Source organism: Trifolium pratense, linkage group LG7 (genome assembly GCF_020283565.1).
Source record: "Trifolium pratense cultivar HEN17-A07 linkage group LG7, ARS_RC_1.1, whole genome shotgun sequence".
NCBI lineage: Eukaryota > Viridiplantae > Streptophyta > Magnoliopsida > Fabales > Fabaceae > Trifolium > Trifolium pratense.
In genome coordinates this window covers 41,634,489-41,658,713 of record NC_060065.1, presented here as the reverse complement: position 1 = coordinate 41,658,713, position 24,225 = coordinate 41,634,489, and the positions used below count along the sequence as shown (strand labels likewise).

General features: G+C 29.8%; 4 protein-coding genes across 4 annotated transcripts; all 4 read right to left on the bottom strand.

The window, feature by feature from the left end:
- Nucleotides 1–279: 279 nt before the first annotated feature.
- On the bottom strand, nt 280–3,927 carry LOC123894958 (protein SRG1-like). The gene is made up of 4 exons (XM_045945122.1): nt 3,620–3,927; nt 2,225–2,472; nt 1,149–1,473; nt 280–831 (listed from the first exon to the last, which is right to left on the bottom strand). The coding sequence occupies exons 1-4, from the start codon at nt 3,872–3,874 to the stop codon at nt 577–579; spliced, it is 1,083 nt and encodes a 360-aa protein (XP_045801078.1). The 5' UTR covers nt 3,875–3,927; the 3' UTR covers nt 280–576.
- A 1,906-nt stretch (nt 3,928–5,833) lies between these two features.
- LOC123894957 (protein SRG1-like) lies at nt 5,834–8,730 on the bottom strand. The gene is made up of 4 exons (XM_045945121.1): nt 8,331–8,730; nt 7,617–7,864; nt 7,203–7,527; nt 5,834–6,193 (listed from the first exon to the last, which is right to left on the bottom strand). The coding sequence occupies exons 1-4, from the start codon at nt 8,580–8,582 to the stop codon at nt 5,951–5,953; spliced, it is 1,068 nt and encodes a 355-aa protein (XP_045801077.1). The 5' UTR covers nt 8,583–8,730; the 3' UTR covers nt 5,834–5,950.
- A 2,540-nt stretch (nt 8,731–11,270) lies between these two features.
- On the bottom strand, nt 11,271–13,759 carry LOC123894956 (protein SRG1-like). Its single transcript, XM_045945120.1, has 4 exons — nt 13,406–13,759; nt 12,820–13,067; nt 12,044–12,368; nt 11,271–11,704 (listed from the first exon to the last, which is right to left on the bottom strand). The coding sequence occupies exons 1-4, from the start codon at nt 13,655–13,657 to the stop codon at nt 11,450–11,452; spliced, it is 1,080 nt and encodes a 359-aa protein (XP_045801076.1). The 5' UTR covers nt 13,658–13,759; the 3' UTR covers nt 11,271–11,449.
- Nucleotides 13,760–18,063: 4,304 nt separating this feature from the next.
- LOC123894955 (protein SRG1-like) lies at nt 18,064–21,005 on the bottom strand. The gene is made up of 4 exons (XM_045945119.1): nt 20,754–21,005; nt 19,163–19,410; nt 18,732–19,056; nt 18,064–18,519 (listed from the first exon to the last, which is right to left on the bottom strand). The coding sequence occupies exons 1-4, from the start codon at nt 21,003–21,005 to the stop codon at nt 18,277–18,279; spliced, it is 1,068 nt and encodes a 355-aa protein (XP_045801075.1). The 3' UTR covers nt 18,064–18,276.
- Nucleotides 21,006–24,225: the final 3,220 nt, after the last annotated feature.

The window sequence follows — 24,225 nt, the reverse complement described above, 5'->3', positions numbered from 1 at the left end:
GTCCCTTAAAGAAAAAAAAATATGAATAGGTCCCTTAAAGAAAAAAAAGGTCCGAATAGGTCCCTTAAAAACATATCCGATAATTAGTTTGGTCTATTCAGACCTTTTTTTAGGATCAAACTGATTAACGGAGATGTCTTTAAGGGACCTATTCGGACATTTTTTTCTTTAAGGGACCTATTGTGACTTTTTTTTCTTTAAGAGACCAATCTTAAACCAAAGTTGTCTTTAAGGGATCATTTTACTAATTAAGCCTCATTTATAATAATTCTTTACCTCTTTTTTTCTTTAAAACTGAATAATATTGTCTAAATTTATAATCGAGTTTACATCAAACACATAATAAGATGATAGTTACCAATCGTTAGTTGGTTCAGTGGTGATTGTCGCTAAACTTAGTAGAAGGACCGCGGTTCGATCCCCAGAACTGCGATCGGGAGGGGGCTGAAACCACTTGACGCCAGAACTGACCCCGAACCATATTAAACTGGTGGTGAAAACAAAAAATAATAAGAGGATAGTTCATAATCTTTATATATTATAACTTTATATATTCCCCACAATAATTTATCAAATTCAATCATCATGCTCTATTCTTATGAAGTCGATGTTGGGCTTTCCTTCAAGTTTATGAGCAAAGAAGTTCTTGAAGTATTCCTCCACACTAATTTTTTTAAACCGAGCTGGTGATTGTTCAGTAATTAAGTTCTCCATAGGACCCAAAATACTCTCTTGTTTTAGGTTGTAGAACATAGCAATTGAAAGCCTTTCTTTTTCAGAGTTCACCATTGCTCGGTGTTCAATACTTCGATATATCCCATTTGTAACAATCTTCAATGTAAAACATGAAAAGAAATATCAAATTGTTAAGACCAAAACTCTAATTACTTTTTACCGGTGTTATAAAACTTGGATAGGACCGACCAGTTCAACCGAGAACATGTGCAATGGACATGTTGATCCATGCTTAGGACTGAAATTGCAAATCCTAGTTTAAACGGCAGGATCACTGTTTAAACCGAGAGTCGGTGAAAAAAAATCTTGCCTGATTCATTTATTTATTAAAATGGTGATATCACTTCCCGAAATCCGGATGTACTATTTAATATTTTCCTTAATTGATTTATATATATGGATGAAATATTTACCTCTATCATGTCCCCAATATTGACAATGAAGGCATTAGGTAGAGGCTTAACTGGGACCCACATGCAATTTTTCTTAACTTGGAGCCCTTCTACTTCATTGAGTTGAAGGAGGATAGTGACACCTCCAGGATCTGAATGTTTTGTGAAACCAATAACTTTTTCAGGTTGAGGACAAGGAGGGTAATAGTTCATTCTCATCATTTGTATCCCATCTTCAAATGGTTCTCTCATTTCCATTTCTTCTATCTTCAAAGCTTTTCCAATATGACCAACAATAAACAACGATAGATTTTTCATTTCTTGTGAGTATAACTCTAGTGTGTCTCTACAAGATAAACAACAATCAATAATACTTGGGCATTGTTTGAATAAACAACATGCTTATAGTACATTTACTTATCATATACTCCATCGTTCCTTTTTAAGTGTTATAATTGACCAATATACATATGTCAATGTATATTTTTGATCATTAATATTTTTAATTATGAATTATAAAAAATCATAAAAATATTATATTTTAAAAATATTTATCGAAACAAATTGAACAACATCTTATATATTAATATTTGTTTTTATATATCAATAAAAAAATATGGTCAAAGTAGATTATATGGATAATGTGTACGATTCTCAAACGACATTTATAAAGGAACGAACGGAGAAGTGTTTATTTACATATCCAAGTAGCTTGCATAAGCACTTCAAACCTTCTCTATTTAAATAGATATTCTTAAATAAATCAATCAAAACATATATAACTTAATCTTTTTAAGAAATTACTAATAGCATGTACAATGTACAATGGTAATATCATTTGAGTTTTATATATTACAATGGTAATATAAAATTATGCAACTCATATAGATGTAGAAAATATTGAATATGATTCACTAAATAAGTCAATATTTTGATGATATGATACTTGATTCATTTTTTAGATACTAACTGTATCAGGTCATGGTTGCTCCATTGATAAAAAAAATGTACGGATCGTTAGTCTATGAAACCCCTTAAATATCCCATTGAAAATGCTCTTAAGAAAAAATCAATTACATATGAGAGAAAGAGAAAACCTTAAAGCAAGAGGAAGTTGTGGAAATAAGTGAGGCATTCTAGAGCGTTTAGGAAGGGTTATCATATAAAACATATCACTCCAATCTAGTTTTTGTTCCTCACTAACAACAAATGCTTGTCCAAATCCCTCCATATGTTGGGGAGTTTGCCAAAACTTTTTCTTTTCTGATATTGGAAGGTTAAAAAAATCTTGAATTTCAATCTTCAGATTCTCCACCAAAGAAGAACTAACACCATGATTTACCACCTACAATAATAAACAATTAACAATAATATTTAATTCAATTGATATCAATGTTCTAAATTCTAATATTAAGGCATATATGCATGGATGTTTGGCGCTTCCAAAATAAAATAAGGTGTCATGTTGTAGTTCAAAGAGGTGTCAACTGAGTAGTAACATGTTGACTTTAAAATTTTAAAGAATATAATAAGGTTTGGTTAGTGGTGAGAGGTTTATATAGTATGTATGAGATTTTGGGTTTAATTTTCTGCTTAATTGTAAACAAAATATTCAAGAAACATAGCGCATCGCATATGCGGAAAGTTGTAAAATGAAGATTAATGTCAATATTATCACATACTTCCCCTATCCTAAAATATAAGCAAAAATGAGTAATAGAAATGTGATGTATTTGATTAAAGATTTGGACCAAATACATTCACTTTTATTGACTAACTTTTACTTATATTTTGAGATGGATGGAGTAATAATTTCCCCTTACTCAATTTTTTCTAGTAAAAATAAACTATGATGCAGAGTTTATGGTATAATAAGTTGTAATCAATTCGTTGAAATGTTATGACATATATGAAAAGATTATTGTAGCGGTTACAATTTTTTTTCTTCTTGTTTTTTTTTTCTTTTTTTTTTCTTCTTGTTAATCTAACGAAGATAACTGATTTAAGATCAATTAATATGCATAGAATCATATATTTAGTGATTTCTTCGTGGTTATTTGTTTTGATTTCTCATCTTAGTATGTCTATTTTGTTTTTTCATCTTAGTGCAGTGTTTATTTGTTTTAGGGTTGAAGAATTAAGTTTGATCTAGTGCAGATCAGCTAATGACTATAATGTTATCAACGTTACAAACTCGGAGGCATTGATACTCCGAACACTTCATTATAGTCAAATATATAGGTTTATGTAATTTGTCATTTTATGTTATTAACAATTTTATTTTTAACACATATATATATATATATATATATATATATTCAATTAGAATGAATGAATATCATTTATTTAGTCCAATTTTTTATTTTTATTTTTCTGTTGTCTAAATAAACTCTCTAAAACATTCTTACAAGATTTATGAAAATAGATAAATTCAAATAAATTAATCAATAAATACATCCTAAAATAGCGAAACATAAAGAGATAAAATAGACCTGAAAGAATCCCCAATCTTTGCAAGCAAGGTGAAGCTTAACCAATTCTGAACTCCCAAATTCTTTTGAAATCAATTTATCCATATCTATAACTGGAATTTCAAGAATACTATCAACTTCAGAAAGAACAGGATCTTCAAGTTTATGAGGCTGAATGTATCTTAGTGGAACACTTGAAATCTTGTCATCTTTAGCTATCTCTTGAACTGAAGGTACCAAAAGAGAAATGCCAGATGGGTTCTTGATTTCTGCCATGGACACTATGTTATTTCTTATCCTGTTGTTGTTATTAATTCCTAATGGATATAAAACAAAAGTAACCACATGATTGGTTTGAGAAAAGAATTGTATGATTCTTGATTTGACACGTACTCACTCTTTGTTTCTTTCATACAGTGTATATATTTATTTCTCTCGTTATCGAATTTGGATTCTGTGAAGTCGACTGTATGCAGTCAGTAGATTTGGACCGTCTGATTAAGATCAGACGGCTCAAATTTTAAGGTCAGATTTTAATTATAAAATCTTATTTTAAAATCTGAACCGTCCGATCTTGATCGGACAGTTTATATGTGGCCGACTGCACTGCAGTCGGTATATTTGTGAATTCACTGAATCCATATCCCTCGGTATCCTATAGTTTAGTTGGATATCTGTATTTTATATATAAGATTTAATGTCATATTGTATATTAAATTATATCAAAATAAATTTAAAGTTTAAATAATGGCAAAATAAATTTAAAGTTTAAATTATATCAAAATTTTGGTGGGTGATGCATGGAGCTTCCAAAAGCTTGCTTTAAAGAGTCTTGTGTAGCTTAGTTTTTTCATGCGAGAGAAATTGAAATACTTACTCTTTTATTCATTTTTTGAAAAGAAATAAAATGGATCCAAAATTTAAAACATTTGATTTATGTGCATATGAATCTTCGACTCTTGTCTAAGAAAGATGAAAGATATAGAAAATGAGAGACAATCACTACAAAAAAAAACACCCCAAATAGCAGCGATTTTTTAAGTGAGGTTTAGTGAGACCCCATAAATTGTGTGAAAATTTGACTTTTAAGGAAGCATATGATAAATTTAGTAGCGGTTTGTAACTCCACAATTCAGCGCGGTTCTTTTTTTTTTTTTTAGTCAAGTAGCCTGACTCCAGTAACGAAGTCATGGCCCACCCCAAAAAATAGGAAATTACTATAGTACCCATAGTATTTAATAAAATTACAAGTATATGGTATTTATATTTGTGTGCGTACAATATTAACAATTGAAACACATGGCTTAGTTTGGGAAACAGATTTCCTGCTGTCCATTATCACACAGTTTTCACGCAATAGTTGATCAGGACCGTCCGATCTAAAATGAGTGGTTGAGATCTCAAATTGTTAAAAATCATAGAAATCTGTGCTGCATAATTACAGCCGTCTGATTAAAGATCAACAATCGATATTTAAAACAGTGGCTAACTGTGTGATATTTTTACTGTAGGCAATCCAGATCCCTTAGTTTGTGGTATAAAGCGCTTCTGGTGTGAACAGGTTGTGGCTTCAACACTTGCAGCTTGCATTTTTTTTTCCATTTTTTAAAAAAGATTGCTTTTCATATCTATGCTTTTAAATTTAAATTACCTTTAAAAAACATTGTCTATATGCTTTTAAAATACTACATTATAAATTTTTTTAACAAGATGAAATTTTATTTGCTTGATAATTTTTAAATTAATAGTTAGTTATTGTAATTTTTTAAATGATAGAAAAAGAAATAAATTCAAAACTTCTTTTTTGTGTGAATAAAACACAACTTTTTTATTTTGTAAAACAAAAAAAAAACACAACTTTTTTATCAATAAAAAATTCACAATTTCCATTTTTTTAAAAAAAAGTTTACAACTAATTTTAATTAAGAACAATCATTCTCCTTTTAATATACATTTAATACAATAAAACATATAATTTTTTTATCATCAATTTTGTGCATGAATTATAACTTAAATTTTTGTATGTAATATAATTTTCGAGACCCAAATATTTTTTCCTGCCCGACTCTCACACATTTAAATTTAAATGTGGAGAAGTGTGAAATCTCCATTAATGTCCCTTAATCATTCAATCGCTAGGATATTGCTGCGAATCGCTAAGATCTGAATTTCTTGTAAAAAGCTTGGATATTGCTGCGAATTGCTAGGATATTTAACTAGAGATTTATTGCGAAAAATATAATCCGATGTATAATATTTATCCTTTAATTTATTGTAGTTTAGTAACAAGACACACAATGAGAGAGGTATGACATATCCAGTAATTCAATTACTTGAAGTAGCTTAGTGATGCTATATCCTCAAAGAATCTAGGAAACACTTCCCATCAAGTTTACGAGCAAACAAGTTCTTCAAGTATTCTTTTAATCCAATTCTTTTGAACCGGGCTGGTGTTACTTCATTGATCAAGCTTTTTGCAGGACCTATCTCTCCATCATGTTTTGAAGTATAGAATGTCGCAATTGAAATTCTTTCTTTTTCAGAGTTTACTGTTGCGCGATGCTCAATACTTCGATATATCCCGTTACTTATAATCTGCAACAAATACATGTAACAAAATCGAAATATTAAACAACATTCTCATGAATCAAGTTAGGTTAATAGGGTACATAAGCTATTCTTAATCTGGACTTGGATTCCCTAAAATTATTGTATTGATTTATTAGATATCAGTTCAATGTTAAGAGTTTGACTTTATAATTCTAAGCGACTAATTTTAAAACTCATATTTCATCTTAAAGAAAAAATGACTATATAAGTTGTTGTTTGGTCTGGATTAGATGTTGATTAGGTGCTGACTATATAAGCTGTGTAGTGTTTGTATCCTTTGTGTTGTGTGGTACTAAAAATCACAAAACTGTAATCAATCTTGTGCTTTCTGGTGTGTTTTTTTTTTTTATATTTGAATGGCGGTGTTTTTCTTTAATCAATAGAATTATTTTTGCTTGCTAAAAAAAATAGTGATAGGCTTAAATATCTATTTTGTTTTTTTTAACTTATTTATAATTTTTTTGTCAAAAAAAAACTTATTTATAAATTTTAGTCTAAGTCATCTCACATTTAATATGAGACTCTTAACAGGAAACAAATTGTATACCGTAACTGCGTTAATACAGTTACAGTGTCAATCGTCCGATCTGAATGAATGGTCAGGATCATTTTGATGTATATGTATTATAACCGTCCGATGTGAAGTCAGTAAAAAAAGATTGATTACAACGTGATATTGTGTTATTTATTAACACCAGTCAATACCCGACTCAAGTCAATACTCGGTACATGAATATCAGTAACAGGTGGAACAACGAATCTTGAACCAGACTCTGATAGCATTTTAGAATTGAAAGGTTGGTCTAATTAAACTCTACAATATCAACTTGTAATGTGATAATTATCTTTACTTATAAAATTTATATTTAGATGATTTTAAATCTGATGCGGTATTCACGTTAAAATCGATCAGTTTGGTCCCTTAACTTATTTAAGAAGTTAACCCAACTTATTCCATTAACCACAATATTAATAAATATAAATATAATAATACCTCTAGAATGTCCCCAATGTTGACAATGAAGGCATTAGGCAGGGGTTTAACAGGGACCCACGTGCCATTTTTTCTAACTTGGAGTCCTTCAACATCATTGAGTTGTAGAAGAATTGTTAGTGCTGATCCATCTGAATGTGGTGTGAGACCAATAACCTTTTCAGGTTGAGGACAAGGAGGGTAATAGTTCATCCTCATTGATTGTACCCCATCTTCAAATAACATCCTCATTTCATTTTCATCCATTTTCAATGATTTTCCCATATATTCAACAATAACCATTGATAACTTTTGTAGTTCCATTGAATAGAGCTCTAAAGTATCTCTGCATGACAAAGAACATAGACTAAGCTATGAATACTCTACACACACAACCACAATTTCATAAAAAATACAGAGAGAGGGGTAGAGAACCTGATTGGAAGAGGAAGTTGCGGAAATAAGTGAGGCATTCGAGAGTCTTTAGGAAGTGTGCTCATAAAGAAAATATCAGCCCAATCAAGCTTTTGTTCATCACTCATAACAAATGCTTGCCCAAATCCCTCCATATGTTGGGGAGTTTGCCAAAACTTTTTCTTCTCTGACATTGGAAGGTTAAAAAAATCTTGAGTCTCCAACTTTACTTTCTCTACTAAGGATGAACTAACACCATGATTTACCACCTACAATAATAAAATATTAACAATAATTAATTCAGTTGATATATAGCAAAATTTGAAGAATTCAAAATCCAACTATCATAGGTGTTAGTATCGATCATGGGTTTAAAATTGCGGTCTACAATATTAATGATTTTGAGGAAAAAACTCTGGCTTTAAATGGGGCTCCGCAAGTGGGCGGTAAGATTGATATCTTTGAATTAGTCGGAACAAAAATCGGATACCAAATTTTCAAAAAAAAAAATGATTTTGAGGTTGCCACAACGGTCTTGTATCGGCTGCATTTTTCATAATATAATATTTTAAGGAGAGTTTGACATCCATTTGGGTCTTACAAGACTTAAAGATTAGTCTCTACAATTGCGCGCGCAAAAAATATCTGATTTATTCAAAAAAAAAAAACAAAAGTCTGCGGTGTAACAGCAATTAAGAAAATAAAATAAAAAATGTGTAAAAACATAAAAGAGACCTGGAAAAATCCCCAATCTTTACAGGCAAGATGAAGCTTAGACAATTCTGAACTCCCATATTCTGAAGAAAGCAATTTCTTCATATCAATAATTGGAATTTGAAGGTTACTATGATCATCTTCATTGATGATCAATTCTTCATGTTGAGACTGAATATATCTTGTTGGAACTGTAGAAATATTTCCCTTAGCCAACTCCTGAACTGATGGTACTAGAAGAGAAGTTCCAGATGTGTTATTTTTCTCTTCCATGATATACTCTCCAAACTAAAGTGTTCTCAATAAACAAGCTTCAACAATGAATGACCGATTTGTTTAATGAGGGATTGAGAAAATCTAGAAGACTAGTACTATGATTTGTGATTGATACTATTTTAGTAGTCTAATAATGATTAGAAATTTCATGACTTAATTAGTCTTTTGGTCCCTTAAAGATATTTTAGGTTTCACAATGGTCCCTTAAAAAAAAAAGGTCTGGATTGATCCCTTAAAGAAATGAGCTTTCTAGTTTAGCATAGTGATTTTTCTTTTTTAAATGTCAATTAATAGATAGTTGCAATATACTCGTATTTAATAGTCATAGTGGAGATATACTTCTTATTTGTTTACCAATAGTCGAGATATACTTGGTTGATACTCTTTCTATCTTTAAATATAAGTCTTAATTTTTTGGAGATATACTTGGTTGATACTCTTTCTATCTTTAAATATAAGTCTTAATTTTTTGGGTAAATAGAATTATACCCCTTGCAAAATTGGAGTTTTGCATTATCCCCTGTATTTTTTATTTTTTTTTTAGATTTTCCCTGCAATATCAAAATTCCTTGTCTTTACCCCTAGTTAAACAAGTGGGCATATGCAGCGGATAGGGATGTCCGCGGATAAAATCCGCCATTGATACGGGGCGGATAACTTAATGGATATCCACGGATGAAATAAATGGATATTTTAATTACCTGATACTTAACATATGAATACGGATTTAATGATATCCACGCCCGCGGATATCCGTACCCGCTAATAAATAATAAAAATACTTAAATATCCTTAGTTATTAGATATAAAATGGGCTTTTATATTTCACATAACTTTGTGATGAATTTTATTTTAGTTAGAAATGTATGTATATTATTCTTTTAAAGAAAAAATATATGGATATTATATTAAGTTTTGGTAAAAATAAGAAAAATGAATGTGGTGACATTGTTGTTAAATTGAAAGTGAAATGAATGAATATTATTATGTGTTAATATTTTTTTTTTACTTCTTTTAAGAAATTTTAGGGAATTAGAAAATATTTATTTTTTTAAAAAAATTATCATACATGGATATCTGTTAATATCCGCGGATAACTAAAAATCCGCGGATTACCCGCTTATTGGATACCCGCACGGATATGGAGCGGATACAAATATCATATTTATCTAATGGAGTGGACACGGATATCGTACTATCCGCGCCCATGGATATCCATTGACATCCCTAGTAACGGAGGCAGGGGTGGCCTGGCTCGGGCATGGCCCACCCCAAAAAAGAATGAAATTACTAATATATCCTAAGTATTTCAATAAAATTACAAAGTTATGCAGTTCAAAAATAAATAAATAAATAAAATTACAAAGTTATATTATATATATTTCTTTGCATGTTCAAATAGCTTATTGAACAAGTAGCCTAGCGGCTGAGTGGTTCTTGTGGTAGAAGAGGTAGCTGGTTCTACTACCCTCGCTACCAATATTTTTTGCAATTTTTCCTGTTTTATTCTTTTGCCAACTATGTTAATATGTTATTGTTCGTAACATTTTTTTTGAAGAAATTATTGTTCGTAACATTATACTAATTTCTTACATTTTTTTTAATGTAACAAAAAAAAATTATTAAAAAAAAACTAAAAAATCAAGTCATCCTTATGAATCTCAAATCATAAACTATTTTCAATTAAGAGCAATAATTCTCGATTTAATATACATATAATATAATAAAACATATAAATTTTTATCATCAACTTTGTGCAAATGTCAGTTCAAAGTTAATTGTCAATGATTTCGAGTCACTTGATACACGTAGAGTATTATTTTAAGGTATTTAATTAAATTTTATTTGGTGGCCCATCCAAACATTTTTTCCCGGCTCCGCTTATCGTGTTTTGTCTATGCTTCTTCCATCTCTCCACTTCTCTCGTCTTCTTCATCTGCTTCTTCCTTCTTCTTTTTTTTCTTCTTTCGTATCTAAATTACTCACTAACGATTATTTGTTAGGTTTTGTGAGGGAATTTATGAGGGATTATTAGTGGGCGATATATTCCGTCGCAAAACTTTAATTATTTTAATTTATTAAAAAAATATAAGATTCTTTGTAAAAAAAAAAATTCCGTCATAAATCGTCAGGGATATGTCACTACAACAATTTAGGCCTACCGCAACGCCTAAATTTTGGGATGTAAAAAAACCGTTCTGGTAGAGCGCCAAAGGCAACACTTCTTGTAAACTGTTGCGGTAGTATATATATTTTCGTCAATTATATGCAACTGCGGAACCGTTCTCGTAGATACCAAGGAGAACTGTTTTCTCTCCGTCTTCTGTAACAACCGTTAAAAACCGTTCTGTATTAGTTTATAATTTTTTTTCAATAATAATAATAATATATAAATAATATAATATATAATCGTCAAAGACATATAGAAAATAAACACATGCGTTCGTTCCCAAATTTCAGAAAACACGAAACGTGATTCAGTCCCAAAGTTTAGAAATCAAGCGTGATTCAACCGTTCCAAGATTCAGAAAACGCGATTCATCTATTCTTCTTCTGTTCTGCTCATAATCGATTCATTCCGCAATCCTATAATTTAGGACTGTAATGATAATATTCAGAATATTTTTGTATTGCAAAGTTGCTTGTTTAGGACCGACTCTGTTAGTCACACGTCTGAATGTCTAATTTCTCCACAAATTTCCGTCACTAAATTGTGTTTTTCTAGTAGTGTTAGAGAAGATTTAAAGATTCTGATTATCGACAAAGACAGTGAAGATACAAATAAAACTTTTAATGTTATAAAGAAGTATTTCTTAATATATAATAATTTCTGCAAATTTACTCCCCACAATAATTTATCAAATTCAATCATCATGCTCTATTCTCATGACATCGATGTAAGACTTTCCTTCAAGTTTACGAGCGAAGAAATTCTTGAAGTACTCCTTCACGCCAATTTTTTTGAACCGAGCTGGTGATTGTTCAGTAATTAAGCTCTCCATAGGACCTAAAATACTCTCTTGATTTATGCTGTAGAACGTAGCAATCGAAAGTCTTTCCTTTTCCGAGTTCACTATTGCTCGGTGCTCAATACTTCGATATATCCCATTTGTTATAATCTTCATTGTAGAACATGAAAAGAAATATCAAATTGATAATTAGGACCAAATGGTTGGATAAAAGTGTTAATATGATCGAGTCTTAGAGATCGAATCGATAAAAAATCTTAAGCAAAACGTGACTGAATTACTCTTTAACCAAACTTTAATTACCTTTCGATCAAACTTTGTATTATGAGGACTTATTTTTTTAGACTCCAAATGTAAAGAAAGAAAAAAAAAATAAAAAAAATAGAAACATTTGGTTGTTAGCCTCACCTTGTCTTGAGAGTCAAGTCAAATCATTGGTTACTATAAAATAGACTGTCTATTTTTTAGATATGGAAAGAATTTTTTTACCTCTAGCATGTCACCAATATTGACAATGAAGGCATTAGGTAGGGGCTTAATAGGGAGCCACATGCAATTTTTCTTTATTTGGAGCCCTTCAACTTCATTAAGTTGTAGAAGGATAGTGACACCCACAGGATCTGAATGCTTTGTGAGACCAATAACCTTTTCAGGTTGAGGACAAGGAGGGTAATAGTTCATCCTCATTGATTGTACCCCATCTTCAAATAACATCCTCATTTCATTTTCATCCATTTTCAATGCTTTTCCCATATATTCAACAATGATCATTGATAACTTTTGTAGTTCCATTGAGTAAAGTTCAAATGTATCTCTGCATGACAAATAACATAGACTAAGCCAAAAACAACTACACCAACACATACACTAGACAAAAAATTAACACTTACACCGACAATATTGATTTGAAAAAATAAATTAATTGAATTAGTTACGGAAAGACCAAGTAACAAAGCTCTTTTTATAACGATTAAGTCAAGTATTTCGAGTCTTCCACTAATAAGATATAATTTCAAAATGAGTTTATAAGTGGGAGACATTCTCGGTCTCCACCTTACGAGCGCATATTTTATATGTTTGAATTAGTAACAAACAAAATTTTATTATAGTTTCCAAAATTGTTAGTCTCAGGTAAGACTCCTAAGAAAATAATCTTATAAGTGAGAGACAACCACAATTTATTATAAACCGACTTTTTAGGTTTCAGTTAAGCTCAACTCAAATTTATAAAAAAATACGGAGAGAGCGAGAGAGAGAGAGAGAACCTGATTGGAAGAGGAAGTTTTGGAAATAAGTGAGACATTCTAGAGTGTTTGGGAAGTGTGCTCATAAAGAAAATATCAGCCCAATCAAGCTTTTGTTCATCACTCATAACAAATGCTTGCCCAAATCCCTCCATATGTTGTGGAGTTTGCCAAAACTTTTTCTTCTCTGACATTGGAAGATTAAAGAAATCTTGAGTCTCCAACTTTACTTTCTCCACTAAGGAAGAACTAACCCCATGATTTACCACCTATAAAAATAAAAAATTCACAATAATTAATTCAGTTGATAACCAAATTTCAAGAATTCAAAATCCAACTATCATGAATGTCATTATCAATGATGGTTTAAAATTGCAATCTGCAATATAAATGATTTTGAGGTTGCCACAAAACAATATTGCATCGGCTGCATTTTTATATAATATAAATGATTTTGCCGCCCATTTGGATCCCACAAAATTCAAGGGATTAATTTTTGTAGTTGTGCATAATAGATACTTGGTTTATACCAAAAAAAAAAAAAGTCTCTGGTGTAGTGTAACTACAATTAAGAAAATAAAAAAAAATGTAAAAACATAAAAGAGACCTGGAAAAATCCCCAATCTTTACAGGCAAGATGAAGCTTAGACAATTCTGAACTCCCATATTCTGAAGAAAGCAATTTCTTCATATCAATAATTGGAATTTCAAGGTTACTATGATCATCTTCATTGATGATCAATTCTTCATGTTGAGACTGAATATATCTTGTTGGAACTGTTGAAATATTTCCCTTAGCCAACTCCTGAACTGATGGTACTAGAAGAGAAGTTCCAGATGTGTTATTTTTCTCTTCCATGGTTCTACTCTCCAAACTAAAGTGTTCTCAATAAACCTTATGTGAGGGTGGTATACTTTAATATGAGAATAACTAAATGATTAACGATCTTGAATTAAAGACAAATTAATTGGAAGTATCCTAAATTTGATCAATACTTATTATTATATTCCCCGTTTTAAATTATACACAATAAAAAAGAAAAATACACTTATTAAGAAAAGAAAAATATTAGAATTTTTTTTAAACAGAAAAATATTATAATTTAAAATATGATTTTTGTGTTTTCCTAATTCATTTTGTGTCATCAACGCTATAGATCCGGAGATATTAATATTCCGGACACTTTAATATAGTCAAATATGCAGGCTTATACAATATATGCCGTTTTATGTTATCAACACTGATGTTGTGAGTTTCTTCGCAAATTCATCTTTTTTGTTTTTGGCGATTTCGAATTTGTATTGCATGCATCAATGTATTCTTCTCAATTTGAATGAATGATTTTTTTTTTTTTTGTTTACAATGAGCTGGGAATCGAACCCAGAACCTATTGCGAACTACCCAAACCTAGTGGCTTTGATTGAATATTTTTTATTTAGTAAAAAAAAACATGTAAAATAAATTTTACTTGTCTCATTTTCGATCTAGAAGGATTAAGACAAAAAAAAAAGTCTTATCAAAGAAATAAACGTGTAAAATGAATGATGTTTGTGACTTTAGAGAACAAAAAATAAATTTGATTAGTGTGACTTTCAATTAGCGTACTTTTGAAAAGATTTAGTGGGCTATAATAAATCTAGTAGAATATTCTTTTCCCTTGATTGCTTCATTGTTAGATTAAATCTATGGTACTCCATATGATTCGTTCAGTAGAAATGTTTATCAAATATAAAATCTAGCATTATCTTGTACTATATGTTAGAACAACCACCAATTTTTATTTTTTTTACATAATTTGGTGTCTAGAATTCCACTTTTAAATAAAGTGTTTGAGGTTTGAATTTTAATTTTTACGTATAAAATGTGATGTTTCTATAGCAAACTCACATAGACGATTAACAACCAATTTTAAAAGAGAAAAAATGACAATTTTAGCAAACAATAGATTGAGAAGTTTGCTACCAAAGTTCTATAGCAAATCAGTTAAACCGACAAAATAAATCAAAATAAATAAAAAAATTAATTGATTTAATTTGGTCAAATAAAAAACCGAACTATTTTGGTTCTCGGTTTTTCATTTTAAAAACTAATGAACCAATTGAACTGAACTGAATTTCTTGCTAATACTATTTTAAAAATATTAGATGAAATAATATGTTTAAGTGATTTTTTTTTTACCAATGAAATAGAATTATGTTAGTTTATTTGATTTTGCATTATAAAACATAATGAAATGATGTTAGCTTATTAGGTTTTGAGTATGTTTTCGGAACTTTTCTAATTTAAAGTTGTTTGAAAAGTAGAGCATGAAATAGTTTGAATGAAAAATGATAGTTTTGAAATAATGATACAAAAAATTAAAAGTTGAGACGGATGGAGTAATTATATATTAGTCCTTCCACCTGAATATATAAGATCTTTTTATAAAATTTTGTTGTCCTAGTTTGGTTAAATTTTTTCTGTTTTTTCCGAAATGAAGTCGAACCAAACTAGAGAGGTATACTTGTATTTAGACAAATATAGACAAATATAACATAGATATATTGAGATTTGTACCAAAAAAAAAATAGATATATTGAGACGGATGAATTAATTATATATTACTCCCTCCACCTCAATATATAAGATCTTTTTGTAAAATTTTGTTGTCCTATTTTATAAGATTATTTTCAAAGTTCAAGGGCATATTAATTAAATTTTCACAAAATACCCTTAATTAAATGAAGAAAAGTAAAAATCATTGTTTCTCTCTCTTAATAATTAATAGGCAATTTTGATAATAATTTAATGCAAAAATAATTTTTCTTATTACTTATGCGTTTGTGAAAGAGATCTTAAGACATACACCATCCGTACAAAATTATAAATCACTTCGAGAAAAAAAATTTGTGTCAAATTATAAGTCACTTTATATTACCAATGAAACATTTAATGCAATTTTTTCTATTATACCATTAATTATTTATTACCCTCTCTTCTTTCGATTCTTCAATTTATCTTTCTTATACTAATAATGAAGGACAATTTTGTAAACTAATTCATAATTTCACTTTTTCATACAATATTAATTACATTTGTTAATTTATATATAATTTGGGCAAAGTGACTTATATTACAGAGTAAAAGTCTTATCGATGAAATAAACTGTGTAAAATGATTTTTGTGACGTTAGATTAGAGAAGACAAAAAAATTTATCAGGTTAACTTTTAATTACTTTTGGATAGATTTGGTGGGCTATAATAAATCTAATAGAATATTATTTTCCCTTGATTTCTTTAGTGTTATATGATTCGTTCAATAGAAATACTATTTATCAAACATAAAATCTAACATCAACATTGTATATGTTAATAGAACGACAACTATTTTTTTTAAAGATAATTCAGTGGCTATAATTTCGCTCTTAAAATAAATATATAAAGTGTTTTACGTTTGAATTTCAATTTTTACATATAAAATACTATGTTCCAACTAAACTCATGGGAGCAACTAGAACCATTTTTTTTTGGTACATGAACAATAACCAATTTTAAAAGAGAAAAAATGACAATTTTGCAAGACGAGAAAAACTTTGACAAAAATCAATACAAATAATATCGCGCTAAGATTGTAAAAATCATATAAAAAGATGTACGAAAAACTAAAATATGTGAACATCACGCTTGTCTAATTAACTAAAATGAAAAAAAAAAAATATTGAAAAGGGTGATTTTGAGATAAAATTGTCCCAAAATCACCATGTAGATCCAAAAAATTTATAACGACTAAATTAGACCCGGAGAAAAAAAAAATTATAAAACTATGTGGCAATACATCACTAAGACAAAAATTGAAAGAAAAACTTTGTGTCAAGACGAGAAATCAATACAAATAATATCACGCTAAGGGCTCGTTTGGCCCAATTTTTTTAGAGCTTATGCAAACAGCTTATGCAATTTTTATATATTATTATAAGTTTGTCAAGGTAGTTTATGATAAAATAGCTTATAAAATTACAATTTTCACTAGTGTGAACTTATAAAATAGCATAAAACCTAATTTATATTGCATAAGCTCTGAAAAAGTTGGGCCAAACGAGCCCTAAGACTGTAAAATCATATAAAAAGATGTACGAAAACTAAAATATGTGAAAATCACGCTTGTCAAATTAAATAAAATAAAAAAGAAAAAAAGAAACGGTTGAAAAGGGTGATTTCGAGATAAAATTGTTCCAAAATCACCATCTCTGTAGATCCAAAAAAAAGTGATAACGACTAAATTAGACCAGAAGAAAAAAGATATTATAAAACTTTGTGCCAAGATATCACTAAGACAAAAATCAAAAGAAATTTTTTGCATCAAGACGAGAAATCAATACAAATAATATCGCACTAAGTTGGGGTGCTCAAATCCAATCCAAAAAAAAAATCGAAAACCAAACCAAAAAAATTGAAGACCGAAAAAAACCAAAACTTTTTGGATGTGTTTGGACCACCTTACAACAAAACCGATCTGTTCGAATCGATTTTCGGTTGGCTTCATGAGAACCGAACCAATTTAAACCAAACCGAAGTATGTGTCATAAACCCCAACATTTCTCTATTTTTTAATCACAGAAAAGAGTATTTCTCTATTTATAAGACTTGCTAAATTATAAACCCTTTTTCCTTCAAATCATCGCCTCTCAATCCATCATCACCTCCCTCAAACCACCGCCGTCTCCCGCAATATGTTTAAAATCTAGCAATATAATTAGTTGATGCTTAATTTTTTTTTAACAATTAAAATATATTTTTTATATTACAATTATTTATGCATTTTTATTTAAAAACCGAATAAAACCAAACCAACCAAAGTAAACCACATAAAATTGGATTAGATTGGATCAGATATTTTTTTAGTCATCCAAAAATCGAACCAAACAACATGCTCTTTTCTATTTGGAACGGATGATTTTTTGTCCCATAACTGATCCAAACCGAACCGCGAGCATCCCTAGCGCTAAGACTGTAAAATCATATAAAAAGATGTACGAAAAACTAAAATATGTAAAAATCACGCTTGTGTATAAAATGAAAAAAAAAAAGTTGAAAATGGTGATTTAATTTGAGATAAAATTGACCCAAAATCGCCATCTCTATAGATCCAAAAAAAGTGATAACGACTAAATTAGACCAGGAGGGAAAGAAAAAGATAAGAGTAATTGAAAATAGATATAATTGACAAATCGTACCTTTAAAATATACCAAAATGACAATTAAATAGAAACGTTAAACCCGACGTCAAAAGACACTTAAAAACCGGATATAGTAATATATTATTTATTTTTCCACCTAAAATGATAATATCAAGAGAAGCAACACTATGATTTATGGTGTGACTATGAAGTATCATATCTAATGTGACCATATAGCTTCTTATTTTTAGTACAAGACTTTATTATGATATTTTAGTAATATTGCAATCCATTAAATCAATCACTTGAATTCATATGATGCTATATCCTCAAAGCATCCAGGAAAGACTTGCCATCAAGTTTACGAGCAAACATATTCTTCAAGTATTCTTTTAATTCAATTCTTTTGAACTGGGCTGATGTTTCTTCATTGATCAAGCTTTTTGCAGGACCTATCTCTCCATCATGTTTCGAAGTATAGAATGTCGCAATTGAAATTCTTTCTTTTTTAGAGTTTACAGTTGCGCGATGCTCAATACTTCGATATATCCCATTAGTTATAATCTGCAACAAATACATGCAATGAAGTGTGCTACTATAACCGAAGAAGTTATGTAACTAGTAACTGGTGATTACTCTTTCTGTAATATTTTATAAGCAAATTTCATTGTTTTATGTTCATTACATAACTAATGTATCTAAACTATATTTCAGTTATTCAATAAACATAAAAGGATAGTTGTTTCTTATAAAAAGAATCAGAGGTATAATTTTACCTCTAGAATGTCCCCAATGTTGATAATGAAGGCATTTGGCAGGGGTTTAGCAGGAACCCACATGCCATCTTTCCTTACTTGGAGTCCTTCAACATCATTGAGTTGTAGCAGAATAGTGAGTGCTGATCCATCTGAATGTGGTGTGAGGCCAATAACTTTTTCGGGTTGAGGACAAGGAGGGTAATAGTTCATCCTCATCATTTGTATCCCATCTTCAAATAACTCTCTCATTTCCATTTCTTTCATGTTCAAAGCTTTTCCCATGTATTCAACAATAACCATTGATAATTTTTGTAGTTCCATTGAATAAAGCTCAAAAGTATCTCTGCATCACAAAGAACATAGACTAAGTAACCAAGCCCTTTGTATTATGAATATTTAAATGAGTTAAACTCAATTCACACAAATTTTAAGATAAATGGAGAGAGAACCTGATGGGAAGAGGAAGTTTTGGAAATAAGTGAGGCATCCTAGAATGTTTAGGAAGTGTTGTCATATAAAACATATCAGCCCAATCCAACTTTTGTTCATCACTAACAACAAATGCTTGTCCAAATCCCTCCATGTGTTCAGGAGTTTGCCAAAACTTTTTCTTCTCTGACATTGGAAGGTTAAAGAAATCCTGAATCTCCAACTTCAATTTCTCCAATAAGGAAGAACTAACATCATGATTCACCAGCTACACCAATACACAAATTATCAATATCAATATTAATTCAATGCAATTGTTAAGGGTTGGTGAATTAAGAGATATATATCGACCTAACATCATGATTCAACAGCTACACACATTTCAGATGAACATATTTTATAGGACTAAAAGAAAACTCTAAGGACTAAAATAAAAAATATCAAAAAAATTATTTTTATATTGATTAAAATAAAATTATTTTTATATTGATTAAAAATATTTATAGGTACTATATATATATATATATATATATATATATATATATATATATATAGTAATGATGACAGTAATATTTTAGGTTAGTTTTAAGTTATTTTAATAGTCTTTTGATAGCCATAGCATGGAAAATATCTAAGGAATGAAGTTACTTGATCAAGAAACAAAAGTTGAAGAAATTTCATAGAAAAGGGCAAAAAAGGAAGAAATACGCTGAATATACCACATCGTAGCAAAAATGCCATAACTGGAGCTACAAGTATCAGATTGAGGCCCGTGACCATACGTTGGAAAGCTAAGACAAAGAGCTATAACTTTCATGTTGAAGCAAAAATCAAATTATGACGTCATCATCGTGCCACGATGGATTACATCGTACCACGATGTAACTTGGAGCCCAAGTCCAAAAAAGCCATAAATAGAGTTCTTCTCCTTCCCAATTATTCATTCAGAAGTTCAAAGAACTATAATCTCTCTAAGGAGCAAAGGAGGAGGAGCAAGAAGGGCTAAGGAGCTCTCAAGTCACGGGAAGGAGACTCTCCCCCACCATCGGGGGACAAAACTTCCTCCGCAAGGAATCAAGATTATTTTTATGCATGTTTTCTTTATTGTTCGATATGTTTAATAGTAGCTAAATCTCCTTAGGTTAGGTTTTGTAGATGAACTTCCCTAGAACTACTTGATCCATGTAATTGGTTATTGTATTATTGCAATTCAGTCTTTATTAATCATTTGATTATCGAAGAAATTTCAAATTCCTAGTATTTTGGTGTCATTTGAAATTCATTAAATTCATCTCGGACAAAATACTTCATAAAATCTCATCATTTTAAAAAATTCCCAAATTAACCATCCAAACAATGGAATTTAGACAAGAGAATTTAAATTCTCTCAAAACAACAATACTTTATCTCAAAACATTCCTCCATCCAAACACTTTTTTTTTCCCTCCATCCAAACACACTCTTAATATGTGTGAAATTCGTCACTAGACTCTTGCAATAAAAAAATAAATATAATTGAATTTCATGAATCCAAAATCGAATAGTCATTGATTTTTATATACAATACTTTTAACAAAGAAATTGAATGATTTCTAAAGATAGAAAAGTGACCTGAAAAAATCCCCAATCTTTGCAAGCAAGATGAAGCTTAGACAATTCTGAACTCCCAAATTCTGAAGAATGCAATTTCTTCATATCAATAACTGGAATTTCAAGGGTACTATGATCATTTTCATTGATGACCAATGCTTCATGTTGAGATTGAATATATCTTTGTGGAACTGTTGAAACATTGTTCTTAGCCAATTCTTGAACTGATGGTACTAGAAGAGAAGTTCCAGATGGGTTCTTTTTCACTTCCATGATTCCACTTTCCATACTTAATTAAGGTGGTGTCCTTTTATATTAGAACAAAATATAGAATTATCTACTTTCTCAGTCTCACAATGAATGACTAAGATGAAAGTTTTATATAATAAATGCATAATTTTGACTATTAATATATTTAATTGTATAATAATAAAAATTGTAAAAAGTTTATAATTTAAAAATATTCATCGAAATAAATCTAACATCTTATATGTTAATAACTTAATATTTGTATTTGTTTATTTATTAGTAGAAAAATATGGTTGAAAATAAATATGAGAATAGTGTACAACTGTAGATGGTCAAACTGGGATTTGGATTCTCTACATTCACTTATATTTAGTTTATTTTTAAGGTCAATTTTGTCATTACCATGCATCATACTATCTCTCTCCTAATATTTTTACACTAAATGCAAGTAAATATATGTGAATTTAAGATTTTTAAATGTAGAGAATCCAAATCCGTCAAACTAAGTCACACATTTTAAAATGAAGAAGAGTAAATGACAATAATTGATAATCAGACACTGATTTTTTGTTTTTGTTTTTCACCACCAATTGAATCTGATTCGGGGGTTAGTTCTGTCATCAAGTGGTTTCAGTCCCCTCGTGATCACAATTGCGGGGGATCGAGCAATGATCCTCCCTACCAAGTTCAGTGTCAATCACCACTAAACCAACTAACAATTGGTTGGACACTTTTTTTTTATTCATCTTAATTTAGCATTATTATTTTCTCTTTAAATGATAAATATTTACCACTCATTTTAAAATGGAGAAGAGCAAATGCATTGTATTCGGACACCGACTCTTTTATTAGTCCTAACCAGTTATCACGTGTTTGTCTGTGTTTATTATGTAAGTTTATGTAAAAAAAAATTTAAAAAAAATATGTCTTATGTTATGTTGAATTTGTTAATAAAAGATTTTTGCTGCTAAAAAATAAAAAAGACATGTCTTATGGTATGGTGAGTTTGTTTATTAAAATATTTTTGCTGCTAAAAAAAATAAGAATATTGTTGGTATTATGAAAAATCCACACCAAAATTTTTTGTATCCTCTTTATATAAAGATATAGGTCTCTCCATTTTTTTCTCCATTATCTCTCTTTGTTACTATAGTTTTGAGTATGTTTCAAATATATATTAAATATTTGGATTCACAAAATATCACATTATTGTATTTATATTCTCAAAATATTAGTATAATGACAAAAATGGAGAGATAAAAAATGAGGATCTTGACTCTGATTTAGCATTATGATTTTTTCTTAACATGGTAAATATAGATTGTTTTTTTTTGGCATTTGCGTTAATTCCTAAAAAAAATATTAGTACGTTGCTATATATGATAGTGTGACGTTTTCCGTAAAGAAAATGGTAGTGTCTCGCTATATTTGTTTAGTGCAACTTTTTGGCATGGTTTGGCAAGAATTTGGTAGCCATATGTTCATGAACAAAAGTAAAAAGAAATATAAAACCAAATTGGACATTTCCACTTTGGTCATTGGCCTTTTTTTCTCGATAAGTAAAAATATTATTAATAGAGCTCAATTTATAGTTATTAAAATTCATCCACCTATAAAATGGTTGTAGAAACTTCACATTATTATCATTTGGTCGAAGAATTGAACTAGAAAAATAAAGCCACCAATAGAATACACCAGATAACAACTCCAACAAAAGAAAACACCTCAACCAATAACTCCTACGAAGCCTCCACAATAACACGACAACGCAACTAGGAGATCAGTTAGTACATTAATTGTTCTAGAAGTTGGTATGATTAATTGTTCTACGCACTTTTGTTTGGACTCACTGTGTTAGGTTTATGTCCCACAATTTTTATATTTATTTCTTTTTTTTTTAATATAATAAGAAGATATAGCCAAAGGACGGGAGCGAAGCATCCCCTGATGTCAATCCCTTTCGCTTAGGAAAAAAAATTGGACATATTGCACCCTTAGGAGGTCGCAAATCATTTAGGGGCCGTCACCTCCACCAAGCACCTCAAAATAAAATATACAAATTTTTGTACCAAAAAAAAAAAAAAATACAAATTTCAATAAAAGAAATATTAGTACAAGTTCGTTGCATCATAAATATATATATATATATATATATATATATATATATATATATATATATATATATATATATATATATATATATGCAGTCAATTTGGACAATTCCTGTTTATTAGTACAGTAAACAATTTAGGAAATTTTTTTTTCCTACCCCAACATTTAACACTTTACCCCTACAAACAAATCGATATTCCCATTTTACCCCTTTGAAAAATTCAAAAAATGAGTTTTAAACAATTAGCCACGGTTTAACCATGGCTAATGTGAAGATTTACCGGAATACTTTTTTTATGTTCTCCGGTAACAAGTGTAAACTGGAAGAGGGAAAAAGAGTTCAAGAAAGTGTTAGCCACGGTTTAACCATGGTAAACATTAGAATCTGGAAAAAAAAAACTTCAATCAAATGTAGATGCAAACAATGACCAGACTGTTGTAGCGCCCTCTACAGCTGTAGTAAGCGCAGGTCCTCCTAACTCAAATTTTCTGCATAATATGCATAAGACATTTGCCCAAACAGCATATACTCACTTTCACGCCCAAACAGCATATATTCACAACTCAATTAACAGAACAATTTCAATCTTAATAGTTTCAATTGAAAGAATTAGGGAGAAAGATAGTGTCTAAGTCTGCAAAATAACTTAGGTTATGAATATAAAAGTGTTGAAGATAATAACTAGAGGTGTTATTTTTCCAACTAAGGTAATCGATTTGTGTATATGTTTGCATCAGTCCACTCGATTGATAAAAATCGTAATGAATCTAACTTTTATCGACTTGAATGATTTTTTTCCCCGATTCATATGTTTGCCACGGTTAAACCGTGGCTAACACTTTCATGAACTCTTTTTCCCAACTGACTTGTTACCGGAAACCGTGGCTAATTGTTTTTTTTTTTTAAACTCATTTTTTAAAATTTCCAAAAGGGGTAAAATTGGAATATCGATTTGTTTGTAGGGGTAAAGGGATAAATGTTGGGGTAGGAAAATTTTTTTTCACAATTTAGATCCACAAATGAATTTGTTAACATCAATGTGGTGGCTTGAATGCTTATAAAAAAAAAATGTGGTGGCTTGAATCTTCTCACATCAATTATGAAATTCAAAATCGAAAATTTCCGAATTCG

Bases quoted from the DNA above. Each gene is read 5' to 3' on its own strand.
- LOC123894958 (XM_045945122.1), bottom strand. From the start codon at position 3,874: ATGGCAGAAATCAAGAACCCATCTGGCATTTCTCTTTTGGTACCTTCA. The intron at 1,474-2,224 runs GTTTTCTCTTTC...TTTATCTTGTAG, and splicing joins CAACTTCCTCTTGCTTTAAG to AGACACACTAGAGTTATACT. The intron at 832-1,148 runs GTAAATATTTCA...TTTACATTGAAG, and splicing joins ATATTGGGGACATGATAGAG to ATTGTTACAAATGGGATATA.
- LOC123894957 (XM_045945121.1), bottom strand. From the start codon at position 8,582: ATGGAAGAGAAAAATAACACATCTGGAACTTCTCTTCTAGTACCATCA. The intron at 7,865-8,330 runs GTCTCTTTTATG...TTATTATTGTAG, and splicing joins AAGATTGGGGATTTTTCCAG to GTGGTAAATCATGGTGTTAG. The intron at 6,194-7,202 runs GTATTATTATAT...TATTTGTTGCAG, and splicing joins ACATTGGGGACATTCTAGAG to ATTATAAGTAACGGGATATA.
- LOC123894956 (XM_045945120.1), bottom strand. From the start codon at position 13,657: ATGGAAGAGAAAAATAACACATCTGGAACTTCTCTTCTAGTACCATCA. The intron at 13,068-13,405 runs GTCTCTTTTATG...TTATTTTTATAG, and splicing joins AAGATTGGGGATTTTTCCAG to GTGGTAAATCATGGGGTTAG. The intron at 11,705-12,043 runs GTAAAAAAATTC...TCTACAATGAAG, and splicing joins ATATTGGTGACATGCTAGAG to ATTATAACAAATGGGATATA.
- LOC123894955 (XM_045945119.1), bottom strand. From the start codon at position 21,005: ATGGAAGTGAAAAAGAACCCATCTGGAACTTCTCTTCTAGTACCATCA. The intron at 19,411-20,753 runs GTCACTTTTCTA...GTATTGGTGTAG, and splicing joins AAGATTGGGGATTTTTTCAG to CTGGTGAATCATGATGTTAG. The intron at 18,520-18,731 runs GTAAAATTATAC...TATTTGTTGCAG, and splicing joins ACATTGGGGACATTCTAGAG to ATTATAACTAATGGGATATA.